This window comes from Ambystoma mexicanum, chromosome 13 (assembly GCF_040938575.1).
Source record: "Ambystoma mexicanum isolate Mex_15411 chromosome 13, UKY_AmexF1_1, whole genome shotgun sequence".
NCBI lineage: Eukaryota > Metazoa > Chordata > Amphibia > Caudata > Ambystomatidae > Ambystoma > Ambystoma mexicanum.
In genome coordinates this window covers 403390267-403414961 of record NC_090938.1, presented here as the reverse complement: position 1 = coordinate 403414961, position 24695 = coordinate 403390267, and the positions used below count along the sequence as shown (strand labels likewise).

The following is a 24695-nucleotide window of genomic DNA, read 5'->3' as shown; positions in this document are numbered from 1 at the left end:
TTACTTACCGTAATCGTATTTCTGATGCCTGTGTCTGCTTAGATTCACATGCGCCCGCCCTTTCTCCCCATTTGGATTTGATACATGGATGCCTTTACCTTTTTCTTTACTTTCTGTACTCACGCAATCACTTCATGCTCCCTCTTGTCAGAAACAAAACAATCGGAGGGGCCTTGACGTGTGAAGGATCATGCCTACAATACCCGTCACACAGGGATAGAATTACAAACACGCCCAGTCGATGTCCCTTTTTGAAGTTTGAAAACATAATGCAATACCCTGAACCTACGACTACATGTCGGCTTATGCACAACATGTGAATCTAAGCAGATACAAGCATCAGAAATATGATTACTTTAAGTAATGTATGTCGTATACATTCACCATAGGTTCTTGAACTGTATTCATGGACTAAAAACGTCAAAGGAGGTAAGTAAAGTGATGAATCAAGTCACAAGCGATATTTCATAAACTCAGGAGAAGAATGGGGCCATGTGCCCAAAAGTCACAGGGGCCACAATGCTTATCCCCAGAATGTATCTGTAGCACGTAAGTTACTTGTGTTGGTGATTGTTCAAAAGAAGCGATATAACAAAGTTACTAGGTAAGTAAAATTTGTTCTTTCAGATGGTACTACCCAGGTTCAATGACCAAAAGGCAGTAGAATGTATGGTGAGGATAAAAAGAGACTTGTTCTCAATGTTACCCTTTGGAGGCCATGGGGAGACAAATGCTTTGCTTTTACTTACCCCCCCTGACTCTGATTTTGCCAGATGACTTGATGGGTCAACAGGGGGTCGCTGGAGGTTGGATTTCCAGCTGTTTGTTCTGGTGATAGGTGCCCAGTAGCTGAATGTGCAAGGATTCTTCCGTCAGGTCCAGGTGCAGAGTGAAACCCTTGGTAATGGAGAAATGCAAGATTTGCTGATGCAGTCCTCTGCAGGACACTTTACAGGACGGAGGAAGACGAGTTTTAGCAACGGCCACTGCACAAAGACGACGGCAGGCGTCCTTCCAGTCGCCGTTGCAGAAGCCCTTCCAGGACAGGATGCCTTGACGCTGAACTTCGGCAGGAAGGTGACTTATACAACAAGCTGACGACCACCTAAGTTCTGGGTGCAGACATGGAACGACAACGACTCTCGCGAGGTAGCCATCTGGAGAGCTGGACAGTCCACTGGGTGGTCCAGGGACTCTTCCGTATGCTCAGGGTGGATGGATCCTTAAACAATTTTGAGGGTGGTTGGTCCCACCAGTCCAGGGGTTGAAGCACTTCAGAAGGCCTTTGCAGATCAGGTAGTCAAACAGGGCTTCATCAGGCCGGACACAGGAAAGGATGCCAGGCCTCTTGAGGAGTCTTCTTCGAATCTTCAGTCACCTTTTCTTCTACGAAGGATTCTAGGCTCCAATGCTGATCTGAAGAAATGCCTGCAGGTGACCTCTTCTTATACAAAATCCAACCTAGAAGCAAGTCCAAGCCCACCAATGGTAAGGATCTGTACCATTGGTTTCACTTGTGCCCCACATCCGGACTCTCTGGCACCACAGATGTAGAGTGGGACCATACCGTCCCAACCCCTTCCTAGGCCACACACACACACACAGGCAGCACTAACCTGTAAAGGCAGCAGCTTTCTGGGGCAAGTGCATGACCTTATATGGAATTCCCTGACCTGCCAAGGCAGGAAGAAGGCCAAACAACAATATGGCCAAAGAACAAGCGAAAATCTCCTGGCGTGGCCCTTTTAGGGCACTAGACACATTTAAAAACCATACACGATGAACGCGAATGCACACACTAGAAATAACACAAAATGATAAAAAATATAATTGCTGCCACCAGCCTGTCTTTAGGCACATATAAAAGTAACCAAAAGTCCCAAATGTAAAAGGCTATGGTGATACAAAAGTATTCACTTTAAAATTAGAATTGTAAACGAAGGATCGTGAACAAAAAGGCATTCAGAAAAAAGTTCTGTTGAGGTCACTCTGGCATTGTCTTTATCACTTCTTCCGTCACTTCTTCCGAGGACCACATGGCTGCACTGCCTCGCTCTTGATTTAGGGCTTCCTCCCTGTTAGAGATTTTCTTTTTGCAAATCTTACCCCCTTTGTTGTGACCTCCTTCTGCTGAACACTTTGGGATTTCTTTTCTGACTCCAGAGGTGAGAGAGACGTTTTATATCTCACCCACCTCCTGCATGCTCTAATTAGGGGACCATTGGACCCCTTCTTACAAGGAACCAGTGGAGGGGAGACCTCTCCCCTTGGTCTTTAGCTCCCTGCTTACCTATAGCAGCACCCCCCGCCATCATACAAGGTGTGCTGTCAGGGACCCCTAGGGTCCCCAGTGCAATGTCATTTTGGCATACACAGGCCTTCAAACAAGCCTGCGCTATAACCTGAAAAGTTTGAGATTCTGTGTAAGATGCGCTGGTTTTCTTTGTCATCGGTTACAGCATGAGGCCCCTTTTCTTCAGTTTTTTAAGGTGATGACTCTAAAAGGCTCATCCCATGTCTGCCACCAACCTGAGTTTTCCTGGCAAAAGTTTTTGTGTTTCCCTTGTTGTTGTTTGCACTGCTACTTACACGTTGTTTTTCTGTTTTCCTCTGGTAGGTGGAACAGATGTTGGCCATACAGCTGCTTACGCAGGATTTGTCTGACACCAGTAACAACACCCTCACTCCCATCAAAGACCCGGCTCCTGAACATTTTCTCGTCTAAGCCAAGACAAGTCCGGAATGTTAATCCTGTCCGGAACTAGGACACAAGGAAGCTGGGATGGATGAGGCAAAGCGCAATTTATACTCTTCATGTAGAGGGCCCATTTCATGTGCTCAGCAACCATGCAACTTGTAGGAACATATCTGACTTGCGAGCAGACAGCACAAGACTACAAGGGATACTGCCACTGAGCCTGTGGGTACTATACTTTTAGGTTCCCCTTTTTTCCTGAGGAGGCAGCAGGATGTGCAGAAGTTGGCACCTAATCTTCAATCCGAACCATATGTCTACACCCCGGACCATTTGAGCTTTCTTTTCCAAACCTTCTGTCCCACCGGTTAGTTTGTGCTCCACATACATGTATATATATTTGTACATACCAATTTGACAGACAATGATTCCCACCTCTAGCACCATGTGACATATCTTTAAAGCACATCAAGTGGCTCACTTAGCAGAGACCTTCACCTAACCTTTCAGTACTCTAATTAATTACTGCTTTTGTCCTCTCCTCCCTTTCACCTTGCTGTATTTCTGAATCGCATCAGAATGATGAAGACTTTCTGGCAGCAAGCATTCTGAGCAGTATCCAGAATGTAGTCTGAGTACATTTCCTGCTCTGACAAAGGTGTTGTGACTTGGGGTGCAGCCGCCTGTCATAGTGTTCATGGAAGGGGATGCCAGGTACCAATGCAGCGGAGCCACCTGTCAACTACTGAAAGCATCAATGATGGCACAGACCGTGAAACAACTAATCAAATGAAACTACTATCCATTGCCAAAAGGCTCTGTTACAGTTTGATTCATTAAGCTGTGTGAATTCTTCCCCTTGTTCCCCTTTTAAATATCCCTGCTGTTCAATGGATTTCATCATTGTGCTGTGCCTTTTTTCTGCCAACGTGTTGATCTTAAAAGTAGTCAAATTCTCGGAAGGTATGCAAAAGGTAATCAGATCAACGTTGTGGACTTCCTAACCCACTAAACTGTTCCTATTTTACAGGTAATGGACGCACCTCTTCAGGCTCCACCATGACATGACATTGGCAGGATAGTTGCCTCACCCCTATTATCTTCCAAGCATTATCCCAGTCAAATGTACAATGTATATTTCTGAAGCTTGTGAATCTGCTTAGATTCACATTCTTTGAATAGGCCACCGTTTAGTGGTTTGCTCATAGTATTACATTTTGTTTCTAAATTTGGAAACAGCATGTTGACACAGGCTGTTCCTATGTATGTGTACATGGCCCCACGATCCTTTATGGGTTAACGTCCTGTAAGGGTGCAGAAGTAAGGCTTGGACACAAAGGTGACATGTTTCTGGGTGTAGACTTTTATTAATCAAGAAAGGCTTGGAAAATTGCCTCTTTCTAAGAGGGGTTTCCCTGCCTCAAAGAAAACTAGTGAAATTGTCAGAATGTCCAAAAGTAAAAGGTCCATCTCTGTCGTGTCTCAAAGGCCTACTTAAATCCCTAACACTAATAAATTAAACCAATTGTACAAGGATGATCTCTTCCCAAAGTAAAGTGTTCCTGGTAGTTCAAACAAAAAGAAAGGTTCCCAGTCTCTCGGGCAAACAGATGATGATACAAACAATGTTCATAAATGTAAGACCTCGAAGCTAGGGTTGTTTTTTTTCGGCTAGATTTCTCCTTATCTCACTATCCTTCTTTCTTGGGTTTGTGAGCCTCTTTATTCTCTTAGGCAAACGTCATAGGACATTTCACAGGGATATGTTCTTTGGATCACAGTTCTTTATCCTACCAACTTCATCCAGCCGGTTATCAAGTGTAGGATTCCTTTTATCAGTTCCGGGGTCCTAGACCCTCTCAATATATCTCACATGGGTGCAGGTCCCAGACTCGCAATATAGCTTGGTTCACTCTCCCGCCAGACTAATGTCCTCTCATGGACTGTCTCTCTTTCACATGGGTCCTAGACCCTTTTATTCTTCCTTACAATAGGCGCTTGCCTTTCACATGGGTGCAGGTCCCAGTCTCGCAGTTCGTTATCATATCTGTTCAGTTCACTCTTCTGCCGAACATATGACGCCTTTGTCTTGCTTATTCTTGTGGTATTGCATGTGTTTGATTCACTCTCCTGCCAAACATCCGATTATGCTATATTGGTTATTCTCGGCTTCTCCTATAGGTGCAGGTCCCAGACTCGCAATTCGTCATCATATCTGTTAGGTTCACTCTCCTGCCAAACATATTATTCCACTCTCTTGGTGATTCCCTGGGTCCCAGAGACCCCTGACCCTACTTTTCCAATATCTATATCTACCTCCTTGCTTGCGCTGACCTCCAACGCCTCCTGGGTGACCGGTGTATCTGTTTCCTTCTTCTCTATAGGTACCAGCATTTCCCCAGCAGCTGCGTTGTTCCTTGAGGCTTCTGTAGTTTTGGGATGAATGTTGGGGTCTGCAGCGGCCCTGCAAGCGCTTGTATCTGCCCGGCTGCACATCCTTACTCACAGGCAGTTCACCAGAGCCTGGGATGCCCAGAGGTATAGTTTGGCAGCAGCCTGAGTAGTGCTTCGAGCTTGGACCATGTTGAAGCTCTCATTCCCCTCGCTTTGCAGCTCCTGTTATGGCTTTTCGCTGCCCACCCAGTGCACAGCTCCTGCAGTTCCTCCTCGGAGGCTCATTGTCCCTCTGTCTGCCAGCTGAGCTCTTTTTGAACTCCTGCACTGGTTTGTTGTATTCGTTCGGGCAAATGACATCTCATGAGAAGCTAGACAACTCATTCTGCTTCTACCGAGTGATCCCTGGAGACTCCATCAAGATACTTAGTGTTCTCTTGTATTTTAGGTGTGTCAAGTATATTAAAGTTACGGATCTGGCAACAGAGCACATGTACTCAAGATAGAGAGGGGGGAGGATTTGGTATTTGAGAAGGAGTTGTATATATTAATGCAGGGGAATACCACGCTCCATGAGAATAGTTGTCATGAGTCCCATAGGGGGCTTCCTTTCCCATGTGATCCTCCCTCATTGCACAACCCCCACTGGGACTATTGTACTGTGGGCGCACCGCCTTAGCTCCATGGGAAAGGTCTCACCCTAGGGAAGAAGGGACGACATCCTCAGGTTTGTCACAGTTGTCATCATCCTCAGATAGTTCTTTTTTTTGTTAACATCGGTTGGCCACGAATTTGAGAAGCAGAGAAAAACCTTGCACCTGCTGGCATTTCGAAGCATGATTTTCACAAGTATTCAGATGACTGACGCCAGATGAAGCCATGGGAGTCAAAGCCTGACTCTTCTTTTTTCTTCAGTGTTCAGTGGGAGTGGGAGAATTCATACATATTTTCTCGAGGCATGGAGAATGCCTCTCTTCCTTCCCTATTTCTTACTGCTGGTTTCAGTCGATTCCCCACCCCTAAATGGAGATCAACCCTTTTAAATTCTGCCTAGGATGGAACTATAAATTCTCTTGAAAAGATGTGCACAAGGTGTGCAACAGCTGATTTCCGCGGTACAATGCTGATGACCACTTCAGTGCGTGTCAAAAATGTAAGCCGAAAACCATAAGCGATCAGCAAAATAAACACTTGGCTAATTACGACATGCAGGCAGAATCGTCTGAGGGCAAAGCTAGTACCACAGTGTAGGCTCTCAAAGTTGAGGAATCTACTGTCAGACCAAACTCGACCCTGGTCATCCATTGAGCCAGCCCCCACCTCCAAATGCTCGTCTTCACAGCAAGTCTGGTAGAAGACATCTGGTGACCATGCGGCTGCTCATTCCCATCACCTAAAACACAAGCACCATCATACATAGTGGTTGCTCCAAGGGCTTCGAGCACACCTCAAAGGGCTAGGAGTCGCTGGAGCACCGGTAGCCTCTGACACTGGCAAACACACTGTGAAGTCCACACACAACTCTGTTCAGCCAGACAAAGGGACAACTAAAAAGACCATGACCACCCAACAGACTACATTACATACTGTGGAGAATCAGACGAAGGACCCGGACACTGTAAAGACATGTTTACTGTGGTTTTTATTGAAGGTAAAATAATGCCTGTCTTTCCCTATTGCTATGGAGTGTTCCCTACCTATTGTACTAACCAAGTAGCTCGCCAGTCACTGTGAATGTCCAAAACATGTCCTTCTGCTGTCCAAATCTAACATATCTGACCTGTGAGCGGTCAGAAATGAGAGGCGGGCACAAAGATGTAATTTTCTCATTATCAGACATGTTTATTAAAGAGAAATGGGTCTGATGAACGCCTCTCTATCCCTATCCTAAGGAGAGTTTCCCTGCCTACGAATCTAAAACTAAAAATCAGTCTGTGTCAAGTCATTAAACTTATAAACTGTTCTTGAGTCCAAAACATTCTAATCTGCCCCTCACACCAGAAATTAACAACTAAGAGTGCAAGGAAATGTCTCGGATTTATGGTTGACAAAAAATGTTCATAATCATGAGTAAATAAGCAAATCAACAGAACAGTCTTTTCCAAAGAGAAACCTTTGGATCCAGAGAGTGATTCCCTTCCCCTGGATTTTCAGGCAAAATGGCAAAAGTGTCTCTTTCAAATAACAGTTTCTTAAAGTTCATGTAGGATGGCAAAAGTGTCTCTTTCAAATAACCATCTCCTTGGTTCATTAGATTAGCTTCGGAAAGTTCTTGTGTAAACAATACATTCCTTAACATTCAACTCTTGCTTGGTTTCTCTGTACTGGATTCACAACATAGTCTCATAACATGCAGCTCCTCTTTAGTTTCTTTGTACTGAAGTTACCAGAATTCTTTATTCAGATGAGAAATTCCACACAAGGTATTATTTAACTTCTCTTGTACCTTTACGTATTAGCTGATGTGTTTCTTCATCATAAATCCTCTTGTGAGCTCTTTAGATATCCTGGTGTACTACCCTGCCAGGTATCTTGTCACAAAAAGTATTTATTCAACTTCACAACATCATATGTCTGATGTCTTTATCCACCAACACCTTCTGCATGTGCTTCCTAGATTTCCTGGTGTACCTCTCTGCCAGGTATTTTTCAGCATGGGTGAATTTACTTTTACAGCTTGAGTGAGCCTTCAGTTATACTCTCCTGCAAGGAGTCCTTTGGTGGATTCTTCAGATCCCCTGGTATACTCCCCTGCCAGATATCTTTCTGCAATGTCTTAAGAGTTCCTATGTTTCTGGTGGATTGCCTGGTATACTTCACACCAGGAATCCTTCTCTGGTGTCCTTAGATCCCCTGCTTTACCTATCTGCCAGGTATCTTCTCCCCCAAACGTCAACTGCCTTGTGTACTCCTTTCACCAGGACTTCTTATCACTTTCACTGTCCTTCAAGAATGTCAGTTGTATTACTTTGCTGTGTTTCTATTTACTTGCTTAAGATAATATTTGTTCCAACTTTTAGCCCATTGACATCTCAGACATAGGGACTTGTTCACATTTTGTCGCTGTCTTTATCTTATTATTATTTGTTTGCTTAGGATAACACTTGCTCCAACTTTCCCCATATTGACATCTCAGATATAAGGACTTGTTCAAGTTTTGCCGCTGTCTTTATCTTATTGATATTTATTTGTTTAGGATAACACTAGCTCCAACTTTCCCCATATTGACATCTCATACATAGAAACTTGTCAAGTTTTGTTCTATCTGCTTGGTGTTCAAATGTTCTTAATTCATTCACTTGTCTATATGCCTGTCAGCACGCCCCGGGGTCCCCAGTGGCTCTGAGCAGACTCCCCAGTACTTAGCAGCATTCCCTACCTGTGGCATGTCTCTGAAATGAAGCTTCCTCTCTGGGAAGGCCTCCTGCTGAACTTCTTCCAGCGTTTCTTTCAGCTCCACACTCACCTGTCGGCTTCTCGCGGTGGCCTGAACTGGAAAATGCTGCTTTGCAGCACAGCCGTATCTTGATACTCTTGACGGTCCTCCAAAGGTGTCCGCTGTGTCTCCCCTTCCTTCTCGCCACACCAGTATGTGACACTCGCGTTTGCGAGCTGCCGCATGGACGTGTCTGTTGGCTTGACTGCTTCCGGCACAGTCCTCTCCCATTCTGCTCTCATTTCGACTGTGGATGCCATTTTCAAATGTCACGCGCATTTGTGATTCAACCAAACAACTAGTCTGCACATTCAGTTTAGGATTTCTTTCAATCTGTATCATTTCCTCCTTCCTCTTCCTCATCTCAGTACTTATTTTATTTATTTATTTATGTATTGTGTGTTTGCTAAGCGCTTATACATCAAGAAATTGTGTTTCAAAGCGCCCACAGGGCAAAGGGGCGGGAACACGGGAACAAGAGGTAAATAAAATAATACTGATGAACAAGACAGAGCCGGTCCTACTAGGTCTTGTGAGCATTCGGAACGTGCGGAGAGAGAGAGGGACAAGGGAAGGGGTGTAAGTGCTGAAAGTTCCACAAAGGGGGAGGTGCCAGAGAGTTAGTTGCAGTCAACAGGTAAGTGCTTGGCAGAGATCACTAGGTGAAGAGTGGTCACATGCCAATATCATATGTGCAGGCCTGTGCGACAGCAGAGACAGTGGGTGCCCAAAGGCAAGTGCTGGGAGAGGGTGGAGGCTGAATCGATTGGACGGAAGGCCAGGTCCCAGAAGGACACCAATCTCAGCGACTGTGGGGTTTAGCACGGGCGGGAGAGGGGGAAGGAGGATGTGAAGAGGAAAGTCTTGAGGAGCTTCTGGAATCGGAGGAGATCAGGCTCAAGAAGGAGAGGAAGGGGGCAGCTGTTCCAGAGGAGGGAGCGCGCCAAGGAAAGAGATTGGCCACCAGCTCCCTGTTTAGAGAAGCGCTTGACGTGCAGAGTTGGTGCCGGAAGAGCATAAAGATCTAGAAGCAGAGTATTTGGGGAGAGCGAGTTGCAGATATCCCCGGCCCAAGGGTGCCTTATGTATGATGCAGAGGGATTTGAATTTGATCCTTGCAGCAACCGGGAGCCAGTGGAGAGATTTTAGGGCTGGAGAGATGCAGTTCCTAGCCTTGAGGCCAAAGATGAGTCTTGCAGCCATATTCTGAATAGGCTGGAGGGGGCAGAGAGAGGAAGAGGGTAGATTAAGGAAGAGGCTGTTACAATAGTCCAACTTGGAGATTACCAAAGCTCTAGAGACAATGAGCTTCTGGGGAAAAGTGAGGAAAGGAAGGTTGTCACGTCACGGGACTCGAGATGGGTTTCAAGAAATCCACGATTCGCCAAGAGTCTCGCTAAACCTAATGTAAGACGGAAATGCAGCAAAAGAGTCCTGCATTTCCGACCTGATTCATGCAGAAGGGCTTGGAAGTTACCTTGGCAATGGTGGAAGCCATTGTCAAGGGGAGGGAGTCGGCGTTCAGGAAGCAAACACTAGTCACATGACTTCCTCTTCTTAAACTCCGCCCTGTCCTAAGTTCAGTGCTTCTGATTGAGCTCTTTTTGGTATACTGCTTCGATCTGTGCCTTTTTGTGATTCTGCTTATGTTTTTTCGGACCTGCATTTGGATTTCCCTAGTCTGTCTTGGTACCTGGAACTTCTGGTTTTTTCGCCGTACGGCACTCGCCCCTGGACTCGCTACTTGCCTGCTCCCTGGTTCTGTCGCCGCCCGATTGTGTTTTTGATTCGGACTGGATTTTGGCTTGCTGTTCTTGACCCCCTTGTTTTTTGACGCCTTTACGGATTTCAGATTTTCCGTGTTTGAGTTCCTTTCTTGTGCACTCATTTTTGTGACTTCCACATACTTTTGTAACGATAACTTTCTCAACCCTCGCTTCCTTGCGGGTTAGGAGTGGTTCAGCCTCAGCTGCACCGCGGGATAGTATCAGCCTCCGCTGCATCGTGGGAAAAGGAGTTCTCAGCCTCAGCTGCACCGCGGGATCCTGCCAGCCTCTGCTGCTACGTGGGAGTGTTGTGTTTTCCATCCTAGCCACCCCGTAGGCTTCGTTGAAGTCCCAGACCCGGACTCAGCCTCAGCTGCACCGTGGGAGAGATCTAGCGGAACTATTGTGGTACGGTAACTTGTGCTGCATTCTTATTTCCTTTTTTCAGGGAAGTGGGTCACCCCAATCCATACGGGTTAGATAGGAACTTTTCTCTCACGTTTGGCTATCCAAGGGATATTCTTACCTACTCATACTGCTTATCTAACATAGGGGTTAGGCTATTGTTTGTATCATTGATCCCTCAGTTTATTCTGTTCTCATGCAGTGGTTTCTGTTACAGGAAGTTTCCACGACTACTGACTAGAGTCCTTATCCTAATAGTTCTGGGTCTTGCCACTAACCTCACAGGTTAGTGTAATAGATATCTTGCATTATTATCTTTACATAAATTTTTGCTATAGAATTCAGGTTATTAATTACTGTATCTTTCTTCACAGCCACAAGGTCTCCAAGGATTCCAGTCTTTCGATTAATCAATCTTTCTGGATGTTCCTTTGTACATTCAGAGAGGTATATTGATAGAAAGAATTCGTCCTCTACACTACGGGTCAAGTTTGTGAGGAAGAATTCTGACAAAATCAGAAGCCTCATAAATGGAATCTAACGAGACCCTGGCTAATTTGTTTCAGTAAGTGGCAGATTTGCGCACTGACATGGCTAATGCACATGCCACGACCCAACAACAGATCTTGGAAATACAAACGGCCATGCATCCCCCCTCCCTTCCGGTTCATCCACCTCCATCCGTTTCGGGTGTAGGTGCTGCAGCCGCACAGGCCGAGGCAGGGCCGGTTTACATTACCTCACAGTTTCCGCTAGCTCCTCCTGAGCGGTTTCATGGGGATCCTAAACACTTCAGGACATTTTTGAATCAATGCCGGTTACACTACTTATGTTGCCCAGGATCTTTCCCTGATTCCGCAACTAAAGCAGCCTTCCGGTTATCCCACCTTGGGGGTACTGCTGCAGCATGGGCTAACCCTTTATTGGAAGAGGGTAGCCCTCTACTGTTTGACTGTGATCATTAATTGCAGCCATGGGTAAGGTTTTCGATACACGGTACAAGGCCCAGGTTATGGAGTTGGAGTTGTTAAGTTTACAACAGGGGGATTCAACCTTCTGGCTTATTTGGCCAAGTTTAATCAACTGGCTGCTGAGACAGGGTGGCCGGATGATAAGAAGGCCTCGCTTTTTTACAAAGGGTTATCCGATTCATTAAAAGATACTCTTGCTTTGGTACCAGTCGTCCCAACCACATTTCCGGGATTGTTGGAACTGGTTCTGCAGATCGATGCCTGCAAGGCCGCTAGAAAGGGTGAGAAAAAGGGGTTACCTCCTCCAGTATCAATTAACCCTATTCCAACTGCAGGAGGACCCGAGCCCATGCAAATTGGAGCAGCCACACGGGGAACCCTCTCTCCAGAAGAGAGGGAAAATAGAAGTAAGAACCATTTATGTTTCTATTGTGGTGCTTCCGATCATCTCCTGAAAGAGTGTACTAAGAAACCCATGAAGAAACAGGGAAACTTGAAAGCTCGACAATAAGAGGAGTCCATTTGTCGAGCCCTTCTATGTTAATGGACTCCACTTTGGTAACGCCTTTCACTATGACAGTTATGTTCCTGTCCCCTCCTGGGAAATTGGTTCCAGCTACTGCGGTGCTTGATTCAGGTGCCACTGGAAACTATATTGATTCGCTATATGCCAAAGAGCTAGCCTTACCTATTCTTGCGAAGGACAAACCAGTGGCTGTTAATCCTGTAGATGGTTCTTCCTTGTTGTCTGGCATGGTTACCCATCAAACCATTGACCTTGTTATGGAAACTGGTCAGGGGCATACTGAGACCATTGGATTCGATCTCATTTCAGTCCCACATCTTAGGGATTCCCTGGCTTAGAACACACAATCCAACCATTGATTGGTTCACGAACAACATTGAATTCTTGTCTGAACACTGTGAAAACCAGTGTTGGCAGTCAAAATCTCCAGTAGATAACCCATGTCGTCCGTTGCTGGAGGTTACATCCACCATCGGAGCAGTGCTCACAGGGGAGTTACCTAAAGAGTATGCTGAATTTCAAGACGTATTTGATGACGGAAGTGCCATGGTTTTACCACCTCATAGAACCTATGACTGCCCCATAGATCTTATTCCCGGATCCAAAATACCTTCCGGGAGGGTTTATTCATTGACACACAAGGAGGACCAAGTGCTCAAAGAATACATTGATCAGTCTCTTAAGTCTGGGTTTATTTGTCCTTCTCGGTCTCCCGCGGCTTCCCCCCCTATTTTTTGTTCCTAAGAAGGAAGGGGATCTGCGTCCATGTATCGACTACAGGGCTCTGAATCTAATCACTATTAGGAATCAATATCCTATTCCTCTAATCTCTGTCTTGTTGGATCAGCTGGGTTCTTCAGCTATCTTTACCAAATTAGATCTCCGAGGGGCCTACAATTTGGTTAGAATTCGTAGTGGGGATGAATGGAAGACTGCATTCAAAACTAAATATGGCCTTTTTGAATACAGAGTTATGCCATTCAGACTTTGTAATGCCCCTGCTACCTTCCAGTACTTCATAAATGATGTCTTTCATGATATGATCGATCAATTCCTTGTTATCCACTTGGATGACATTTTGATTTACTCAGCTAATTATGATATTCATGTACAACATGTCACCCAGGTCTTACAACGGCTTCGAGAGAACCGCCTGTTTGCTAAATTAGAGAAGTGTATCTTCCATGCTACTGAAGTGGAATTTCTCGGCTATGATATCACGTCCAAGGGAATTCAAATGAGTCAGTCTAAAGTCAAAGCAGTGTTAGATTGGCCAATACCTACATCACTTTAAGCTCTCCAGTCTTTTTTGGGATTTGCAAACTTCTATAGAAGATTCATTAGGGACTTCTCTACAGTGGTGGCTCCTTTAACTGCTCTCACAAGCAATAAAAAGTCGTTCATATGGGGAGAGGATTGTACTAATGCTTTTGTTAATCTCAAGACGGCGTTTACAACCGCTCCCATTCTTCAACATCCAGATCCTTCTCTTCCTTTTGTGGTTGAAGCCGATGCTTCTGATATAGCTCTGGGTGCTATCCTGTCTCAAGAATGCCCAGATACTCATGGGTTGCACCCGGTTGCTTTTCATTCCCGAAAATTACCATCTTATGAAAGCAACTATACCATAACAGAAAAGGAGTTGTTGGCCATCAGGGATGCGTTTATGACCTGGCGACATCATTTATTGGGTTCAGCAGTACCAGTCCAGGTATTCACAGATCACAAGAACTTACTAGCCCTACAATCGATTAAATGTTCCACGGCTCGACATGCCAGGTGGCATGAATTCTTTTCGATGTTTAACTTTACCATAACATACAGACCTGGAGCCTTACACACCAAAGCTGATGCCTTATCAGGTATGCATGGTGTTCCTTCTGTGAACCGACCCGAGAAGCAGTTGCTTCTACCCCATCAGGTGGTATGTGCTTGTACTCTAAAACCCACTCTTCGTTCTGAACTACTGGTTTGGGTGCAGAAAAGTCCGGACGAGGTTAAACGATTGAGTCTTGATATCATCAGGGGTCTTCCGTATGTCAAAGGTTTGTTATACTTGCCAGATGAGACTACTCGAAAGAAAGCGGTTAGTTGGTGCCATGATTCCAAGGTGGCAGCACATCCTGGTACTAAGAAAACCATGGATCTATTATATCGGTGGTGTTGGTGGCCATCCATGGGCAAAGATGTTACTGAATACATCGCTGGTTGTTATGTTTGCGCCCAGTGTAAAAGTTCCCATGCTAAACCAGTAGGTTTGCTACAATCCATGCCCATACCGGACCAGCCTTGGTATATGATATCTATGGACTTCGTGGTTGAACTGCCTTCGGTGTCCGGTTTCGATACTATTTGGGTCGTCATCGACTATTTTACCAAGTTGGCCTTGTTCGTACCTTGTCATGGGATACCTACTGCTCCGGTGTTGGCGGACTTGTTTCTAAAGAATGTCTTCCGTTTCTTTGGTCTTCCCTCCATTGTTATCTCGGATAGGGGTTCGCAATTCACCTCTCATTTTTGGAAATCCTTGACTACTTCTTTTGGTATTGATGACAGGTATTCTAGCTCATATCATCCCCAGACGGATGGGCAAACGGAACGTTTGAATTCCACCATGGAGCAATACCTAAGATGTCTGACCCATCAATATCAGGACGACTGGCTCTCAGTCCTCACTATGGCGGAATTTGCGTATAATAATTCTCTGCATTCCTCTACTCAGTCCTCGCCCTTTTTTGCCTTATTTGGACGTCATCCTAGGTCTTTGCCAATGTCCCCTGTTTGTCCTTCTAATCATCCCGCAGCAGCCTATTGTGTGGAAAGTTTGGTGTCGATCCGTAGTCAGGTTAAACGACATTTGGAACTGGCTCAGGAACGCACCAAACACTATGCTGATGCTCATCGTTCTCCAGCCCCTAGCTATTCTGTGGGTGGGAAGGTGTGGTTATCTACGAAGAATCTGCACTTGCCAGGGAGAAGGGCCCTCTTGCCTCGTTATGTGGGTCCTTATTTGGTCACTGCATTAATCAATCCAGTGACGGTGCGTCTGCGCCTTCCTTTAAAGTGGCGGATACATGCGGTATTCCATGTGTCCCTTCTGAAACCTTTCTACCCAAACACCTCCCTGCCTTCACGTCCGCTACCTCTACAGATTCAGGGTGAGGAGGAATATGAGGTTCGCAAGATCCTCTCTACTAAAGTTTCCAAGGGTGTTCGATGGTATTTTGTTGATTGGAAGGGCTATGGGCCGGAAGACCGTACTTGGGAACCCGTGGATCATATCCATGCCCCACGCTTGATTGCCGACTTCTGGGCTTCTCGGAGAGGGGGTCTACCTTTTGGGGAGGGTACTGTCACGTCACAGGACTCGAGACAAGTTTCAAGAAATCCACGATTCGCCAAGAGTCTCGCTAAACCTGATGTAAGACGGAAATGCAGCAAAAGAGTCCTGCATTTCCGACCTGATTCATGCAGAATGGCTTGGAAGTTACCTTGGCAACGGTGGAAGCCGTTGTCAAGGGGAGGGAGTCGGCGTTCAGGAAGCAAACACTAGTCACATGACTTCCTCTTCTTAAACTCCGCCCTGTCCTAAGTTCAGTGCTTCTGATTGAGCTCTTTTTGGTATACTGCTTCGATCTGTGCCTTTTTGTGATTCTGCTTACGTTTTTTCGGACCTGCATTTGGATTTCCCTAGTCTGTCTTGGTACTGGAACTTCTGGGTTTTTCGACGTACGGCACTCGTCCCTGGACTCGCTACTTGCCTGCTCCCTGGTTCTGTCGCCGCCCGCTTGTGTTTTTGATTCGGACTGGATTTTGGCTTGCTGTTCTTGACCCCCTTGTTTTTTGACGCCTTTACGGATTTCAGATTTTCCGTGTTTGAGTTCCTTTCTTGTGCACTCATTTTTGTGACTTCCACATACTTTTGTAACGATAACTTTCTCAACCCTCGCTTCCTTGCGGGTTAGGAGTAGTTCAGCCTTGGCTGCACCACGGGATAGTATCAGCCTCCGCTGCATCGTGGGAAAAGGAGTTCTCAGCCTCAGCTGCACCGCGGGATCCTGCCAGCCTCTGCTGCTACGTGGGAGTGTTGTGTTTTCCATCCTAGCCACCCCGTAGGCTTCGTTGAAGACCCAGACCCGGACTCAGCCTCAGCTGCGCAGTGGGAGAGATCTAGTGGAACTATTGTGGTACGGTAACTTGTGCTGCATTCTTATTTCCTTTTTTCAGGGAAGTGGGTCACCCCAATCCATACGGGTTAGATAGGAACTTTTCTCTCACGTTTGGCTATCCAAGGGATATTCTTACCTACTCATACTGCTTATCTAACATAGGGGTTAGGCTATTGTTTGTATCATTGATCCCTCAGTTTATTCTGTTCTCACGCAGTGGTTTCTGTTACAGGAAATTTCCACGACTACTGACTAGAGTCCTTATCCTAATAGTTCTGGGTCTTGCCACTAACCTCACAGGTTAGTGTAATAGATATCTTGCTCGTAATTTTTGCTATAGCATTCAGGTTATTAATTACTGTATCTTTCTTCACAGCCACGAGGTCTCCAAGGATTCCAGTCTTTCGATTAATCAATCTTTCTGGATGTTCCTTTGTACATTCAGAGAGGTATATTGATAGAAAGAATTCATCCTCTACACTACGGGGTCAAGTTTGTGAGGAAGAATTCTGACAAAGGCTACCTCTGAGGAGGTGGAGTTGAAAATGGGCCTTGTTGGCAAGGTCCAGGATGTGAGGGAGGAAAGAGAGAGAGGATTTGAAGATGACTCCAGGGTTTCTGGCTTCAGATGACGGAGAAGGGGGAGCGCCCAAGGAGGGTGGCCAAAGTGAAAGGAGGAAAGAGGAAGTAGGAGTACCAATAGGGAGGATCTCCGTCTTGCTGGCATTGAGGCAGAGATCATTAGAGGCACACCAGGACTGGATAGCAGATAGGCAGTCAGGAAAGGGTGGAGGAAGTAGTGAGAGGATCAGAGGGAAGTTTGAATAAGAGTTGGGTGTTGTCTGCATAACACAAAGTGAGGAGAGAAAGTGGAAATGAGGTGAGAGTTTATGGTTTTTTAAAAATACTGTTGTACAAGAGTCCTACTTAAAAAAACATCAGAAACAAGAGATGTTGTGTGTGTTGGAGGTATGAATGGGATTTGGACTAGAGTGACGGTATTGCATCTCTTCCAGTGGAGTCACCACCTATCCCCGGCAGTCTTCTCCTCCCACATAATCCTCCTTCATATTAGCACCCCCGGGGTCAGGATGAGGTAGCGACTGCCACCCCCTGGCCATGTGGGAGGAGGTCTTCGCCGAGGAATCGGTGATAACTCCACAGGATTCATCACAGACGCTTCCACTGGTATAACTAAGTAAGACCAGGAGAATTAAGTGAAATGATGTTTTATTTATATCACGCTCGTACACAAGTGTTTCAGAGTGCGACCAGGCAAAAAGGGAGGGGAACAAGGGAAAACAAAAAAGAATCTTAGTAGGCCCAGTGACATCTAAGAAAGCACAAGTGCGTGGAAGTGCAGAGCAGAGGAGAGAGAGCAGAATAAATATTAAATAAAGTAAGTAAATAAATAAATAATGGCGAATAATCATGGTAGTGCAGCCAGCAAGTGGCAGGTGAAAGTTGGTCAGATAATGTATATCTGATAATTGCAGAAGAAAAGTGGGAGGGGGACTGTATGCGTACAGATACCGAACCCTATTGCGATACAGAACCCTAGTGCAGAGGGTGGCCAGGAGGGTGGCAGGGTGAGCAAGAACCTGGGCCCGAATTACAGAGGGTAGCCAGGTGCACGAAGCCAGGAGAAGAAACAGATCAACAGGGGAGAAGGGGAGAATGATTCCCTTATCCTTGTTCCTTTGTTTTGTCACTGGGTTTTCTTAGCTACTTTGTTCCGCTCAATAGACCAAGCGTAAATAGTGTTTAGCTATTCTCTGGATTATGTTCTCCAGTTCTTTTAGAGGACTGGTCATCTCCTTGTCCTCTTTCTCACAGATTGTTTTAGTTCTCTTCAGGCTGTTTCTCTCTCTCCTGTAGGGCTCGAGGTCCTCTTGTATATTGTTCTCCTCGCTGACATTTTGATGGTTCAATTTCCCATTACACTTCACCTCTTCCAAAAGTACTGAGTCTTAACTTTCTGAGCTCACGGGTCTGCACTCCCCGAGTGTCTTTCTCTATTATAATCTCCTTCTTATCCTTGGAATATGGGTTGAGTTTTCCCTTTTCTCAGGCCCCAAGTTTCCAACTTTTAGTGGTTATCGTATTTATTCTGATGATATTAACACAATTCTGGTTCATCAAATTAGTACTGGGACGAGTTTTGATTAACTTATGAGTCCCCCTTATCTTTCCGATTGTCCCATTTCCTCTATTACCTTCTGTGTTCAGGGGCAACGTCGCCTGTACCTGTAGGACGTTGGACTCTCTTTTGCATTCTGAGCTTCTCAGCTTACTTTTTGCGGCCTCTCTCTGCATTTCGTTGTTACTTTCGGAGAGTCACTGGTGCGGGACTCTGATCGGGAGGTGTTTCCTCCCGCTTGTGGTATTGGCGTTGTTGTACAGGATGGGCTGCCCATCACGATTGCTTTGTGGTCACGCCACAACCAAACTCTCTGTTCCTCCTTTCTCAGATTTCCTCTGCTCTCAAACACCGGTCTTCTAGCATTTCTCGCTCTGCGTCGGAGCTGCATAGGCTTACTCAGGCTCTGCGTTCTGTGATAGCCCAGGTGCCTTCCGCTCTGCTCATAACAAGAGGCTTGCCATGGTTCTCTCGCTCTCTCTCGGCTTTTTGCCCTTTCTCGCTGGTTCTTTAGCATTGCATTCCTTTTTAGTCTCCTCGGCACAGTCCAATGGAGACTTTGATTTAACAGGACAGCCTCAGTTTCTGGTTGGTGATAATATAGGTTCACTTTATCTTCAGGCGACTGATAATATTCTGGTGTATAATATAAGTTCATATAAGCCATCACTTGGGAACGGCAGTCCTTGTCCCCAAAGGGGGAGTCTCTCCCAGTGAGGTCCCACTTGCCTCGACACCTGGGGAGGGTGTTGCGGAGCGTGCTCACCTCCCTAGCCTCACAGGGGAGGCTCCTCCTTGGGGAAGTGACAAATTCCCTCAATTCATTACAATACACTGAGGCTACACTGTCCCTATCCTCTACTATGCAGCAGAAACTGTTAGTGGACATTTCGGAGTCGGCGGGATGCTAGGGTGAGGATGATGAGGAAGAGATCCTCCCTCTCGAAGTCAGTGCTCCATGTTGAACCGAGATCAACATCGTACGTCTAGCTGAGGGCAACGCTCAGCCTTGGTCTGCGGTCAAGACTCCAAACCAATCTCGAGGCTCCATGTCCAGCTGCAAAAACATTGTACACTGTCCCAAAGGCCTGACCACAATGGTCTATGTCAGATTTTTGGTGTCTTTCATGGAGGTCCAGGAACGCAGAAGGCACTTAGAGGTAGAACAACCTCAGCAACCCAAAACACATGTTAAGGTGTAAACCAGACAACACCTTCCTGAGCTAGGACATTCATGACCAATATCAGGATAAGGGAGATTTAGAAGATGATCAAAGTCAGCATGGAAGGGATGACTTAGATACAGATGATTCCATCATGCAAAACCCAGTTACTTCATCCCCTACTGGGCATCATTTCAAATATACATGCCTCATTAAAAGGGCAGCAGAAACCTATGGCATAAACGCACAAGAATCAGATGAAGACACCAACTTCATAAAATACATCATGAGGAGAAAATGCGTATCACTGATTGTTTTACATTTTTTTATCGTATTTTATTGTGATTTGGTGAAAAAATAAACCATACACCATTTTTTATTCCAACACAATAATAATATATATAGAAAATAATAGATTTAACTACATACATACATTAGAAGCAGTATATCATTCTCCAGGATGGGGGCTGCCATGGATTTGCATGCTCATGAATATTCCCCGTCACCAGGCTGGGGCTCGTCGGTAAAAGAAAAATCTGTTTCACTTTCACTTTAAAACTGTATTTCTCCTCTAAAACAATCACTGTCCTCTGAGTCATACTGCCCCCATCCAATGACAGTCCTCTTCCTAAGCCCCTTCTCTGGCAGCCAACTTCAGATTTGAACCGCACGCTTGAGTGTTGGGAGTCCTTGAGTTGGTCTGCAAGCTAATTTGTACTTTTTTCAAAAATGTTTTGTGCAAAGGTTCTATTTTTGTCATATCAGAGCCTGTGTGCTTTCATCGGCTGGCAACAGAAATCCGTCCTCGGTGAAGTTGCGTGACCCTCAAGGGCGATTATTAGTCGAAGTTTCTGGAAGGCCTACTTCGCGCCTTCTGACCATGACAGGAGAAAAAGGAGGGAAAAACCCTCTTCAGGCCCTGCACCAAATGTGGGTAAAAGAACGTATACCTGGAGGAGAAGCATCTTAAATGTCTATACTGCCTGCACCGGGACCATACAACGAGGATGGGTGCGAGATATGCCTGGGTTTCTCAAAGAAGAAGACAAAGAAAGACAGGTATAGCAGGCTAGCAGCATGACTCAAGTCGAGCAAGGCCTCTGAACCAGGCTCCGATCAGGGTCATGCCTCACCCAGGACCGGTCGCTCCGTAGAGCGGTTTCCCTCTGGGAGGAGGTCAAAGTCCTTTGAAGACACCCCATCCGAGGGGGTCAAAGATAAGGCCAAGAACTGCAAGACCGATTCCACCAGGTTCGTCGTTGATGTGGGTCCCAGGTTGGATTGGCCGCGATCACTATCGCCATCAGTCTCCATAGCCAGTCTGCCATTGAGCTCCTCCTCAAAGAGGAAGTCAATCACCCTGGCCAAGTTATGGGACAAATCAGACAAGCCAAAGCCGGAGGAAGAGAAGAAGGCCGTGCAGCCCAAGCAGTCTCCACAAGTGCAGCCGAAGGCTCAGTGGACCACCCTGTCGACATCCGCTGGGAGAGACCGCTACGGCTCGTGGTACCTACAATACAGAAAGTTTCCCTGCATCCCAGGTGCAACACGGCCGCTGAGCTGGCCGATGAAGGCTGTGGGCCCCCCTGCTGTGGGGAGCACTGGCTCAGGCCCCAGTGCACCGCCCTCAGGAAGGAGAAGGAGAGCCAAAGTGGCCCTGAAGCAGCCCTCCAAGGCTTATGTACAGCCAATGGACATCTCATCCACAGACGATGATGACCAAGTGTCCGCCCACACAGTCCACAAGGACAACAGCGATGCAGGACCTAGCACACCATTGTTCCCTACACAGCCAAGGGACATATCCATGGACTCTGCACACCCTAGTGTCGGAGATCCAGCAGAGGTTGCCCCCAGCACTGGGACCTGTTGTACCGCAGGCCCCTGACCAGCCTCCACGTAAGAAGCGGAAGCATCGCCCGCCGCCGCCGCACCAGCCTCCTCTACTACATCGGAACCTGACTCCACCAGCTGTCCCGGATACACACACAGACACTAGTACGGACACAGCCACAGAAACCAACGAAGATGAGGACTTTGTCTCAACAGTTGACAAATCACTGAACTTGGACACCCCTCATAGTCTCTCCACCAGATGAGGTGGGATCATTCCACTCTATGATCACCAGGGCCTCCGAGCTGTTCCAGCTGGTGCCCGAGGAAACCATGAAGGAGGGCTTCCTATATGAGTGACGAGAGTCCAAGAGGAAGACGATCATGGCGGTACCATTTTGGATGACATTTGGGTGTAAGGCCTAGACCTCATGAAGAACCCATGCACGGCTCCAACCAAATGAGACAGGTTGGAGAAGAAATTCAAGGTGCCGGACTCCGCACCCAAGTGCTTGAGGTCACAACTGTTGCCGAACTTGGTGTGTCGGCTGCTGGAAGAGATTGTTCGGCCAACCCGGATTACGCTTCATCAGTCCCCCCAGACAGCAAGGGGAAGAAGATTGACGCCATGTGGAAGACTCATCTACACAACGGCATCCACGATCAAAGAGGCTAATGCTCTGGCTATCTTGGCCAGATACGCCGGGGAGCTTTGGTACAAGCTGGGCCCGATCCTGGAATTCCTCCCTGGTGGCAAGAAAACAGGAGGCTTTCGCCTTCTTTCAGAAAGGGGAGATGGCGTCTATCATGCCATTACGGTGGCAGTGGACATCGCCGAGACGGGTTTCTGGCAGATAGGAAATGGAGTTTGCCTTTGTCTGCAAGGATGGTTGAAGGCCACAAACGTTCACCAGGACGTTCATGTGAAGGTGCTGGACATGCCTTTCAATGGCGAAAATCTGTTCGGGAAGGCGGTCAACAAATTCCTTTAAGCCATAAAGGAGGACACGGAGAGGGCACGTTCCCTTGGCACTCTACAGAAGCATCGCTCATGGTCTTTTTGCTCCTTCAGGGGAAAATCGAGAACAGGATCCAAGGGATACTCCATAACTTACAGGCAACCTCCCCGATCCTCCACGCAGGAAGCCTACAGGGGTCACTCCCAGGCCCACGGTAGCAGAGGTCCGCGTCGCCGTCACCCACAGGGCAGGGTGCCTGCGCCCAAGCAAGCCTGAAATGTCCAAGATGTTGGGCCCCCACACGTGCACCCCGGTGGGAGGCCGGCTGACGAGGTTCATCAGCGAGTGGAAGATGATCACCACTGACAGATGGGCGCTGGACGCTCTTGCACAGGGACGCATCTTGGAGTTTCAATGCAGGTGCCCTCGTTTTCGACTGGTTCCCCGTCAAGAGCAGCTCCTGGAAGAAGTGCGAGCCATGTTACGGAAAAGGACAATAGATCTAGTTCCCCAACGGCTCCGGAGTCTATTCCAGATACTTTCTGGTCAGAAAGAAGACAGAGGGTTGGAGACCCATCCTGCTCCTGTGCCGTCTAAACAAGTACTTGAAATCCCAAAAATTCAGGGTGTTCATGTTGCAGCACGTGCTCGGCCAACTGGAGGAAGGGGACGTCTTGGCGTTGTTGGTCCAAGAGGATGCGTACTTCCATGTCTCCATCCACAGGAAACATTGGAAGATCCTACGGTTCGTGGTCCAAGGCCAACACTACCAGTTCAAGGCCTTACCTTTCAGCCTGAAGTCGGCCCCATGGGTGTTCACAAAATGCCTGGCCCGGTGGCGGCCCACCTGCGTCTGCAGGGCGTACACATATACCCGTACCTGGACGATTGGCTGATACGGGCACGCTCCTGGGAACTGGCTGACAAGCACATGAAGAAGACCTGCTGATGGAGCTGGGGTTCTCTGTGAACTATCCGAAGTCCTGCTTAACATCATTTCAGAATGCACTGTTCCTCAGCACCAGACTCAACACAGTGGCTTGCCTGGCTCCCCCCTCGGAGGAGAGGCTAGTGGCCATTCAAGGGAAGGTACCGCAGGTGTCGTTGGCAAAGACGGCCACAGTTCGGGCCATCAAGTCTTTGCTGGGCATGATGTCATCATGCCTGCAGGTTGCAGATGCGCACCAACAGGAATTCTTGGATGCACGGTGGATACAAGTGTCCGGGAGTTTTGTGGACAAGATTCCCCTCAACAAGGGGTTTCTGGCGGGTGAAAGAGTGGTGGGGGGTACCCACATCGCCCAGGGGACGGGATTCCAAACCCTGCCATAACAGGAGACTGCCAACATGGATGCCTCACTGGAAGGTTGGGGAGCTCACACCGGACGTCTACACGTCAGAGGTATGTGGCTTCCACAGGAGAAGGATCTGCACATCAACATCCTGGAGTTACGGGAAGTGTTCTGGACCCTCGGTCTTTACTAACATCTAGGAGAGGCAAAGTGGTGAGGATCTTAACCCTTTAAGTTCCATGGGTCCCGGCCCCCCTCCCCCCCCCCCAGTGCCAAGCCCTTTTTTGGTGATTTTGGTATGTCGCCATTCAATGCCCTGTAACTTTTTTGTCACATGAGATAGCTCGGCCAAAGGTTTCTAGGTTGCTGTAGGGGGGTGAGAGAAAATAACCAAAAAGGGCAAACATTTGGGGTTTTTTCAAAAATCCCAATAAAATGATGTACAAAGAAGCCTGTCGTTTTTTTCCTTGTAATAGCTAGGAACAAATGGTTTGCTTTGCTGAATTCCCCTATTTCCTGCCTTTCAAGAACAGGTTGAGTGGGAACGAAAAACATTTTTTTTTTTAATGTGGTTATCAACCGTTTTGTGAGAGGTAGGCGATTTTGGCCATTTTTGCCAATTAGACATGCGTGGACGGAGTGGAAGAAAAGGGTAGGAAAGCCGGATTGGAGGACAGAAAGGCATACATTTCTGAAAAGTAGACAAAATTCCAAGTTTAGGAAGGGGTGATTTGCGGGTCAGGCAACAACTAGGTAGGGGAAAATTCCATAGTTTGGGGAAAAAGCAGGAAAGTGACCAACTCTGGAAGTCGGAGCGTTTTCTACAGCTGCTGCTTCACTCGTGGACTTGCCCTGCTTTCGGACGGAGGACGTCTTTTTATGTAACACCAGACCTGCCTGAGTAAAACAACAGCAACAAAGGTGACTGTGCGTGAAGCTCGTTGTG

At 47.0% G+C, this 24695-nt stretch overlaps 1 protein-coding gene across 6 annotated transcripts in view; it reads left to right on the top strand.

Moving 5' to 3' along the window:
- Positions 1-3586, top strand: part of IRF9 (interferon regulatory factor 9) — a 327420-nt gene extending 323834 nt beyond the window's left edge. For all 6 annotated transcript variants that reach the window (XM_069633987.1, XM_069633991.1, XM_069633990.1 and 3 more), the window contains one exon: positions 2618-3586. In XM_069633987.1, the coding sequence (XP_069490088.1) occupies positions 2618-2725 (108 nt within the window). In that variant the 3' untranslated portion in view covers positions 2726-3586. The remainder of the gene's footprint in view (positions 1-2617) is intronic.
- The last annotated feature ends 21109 nt before the right edge of the window (positions 3587-24695 follow it).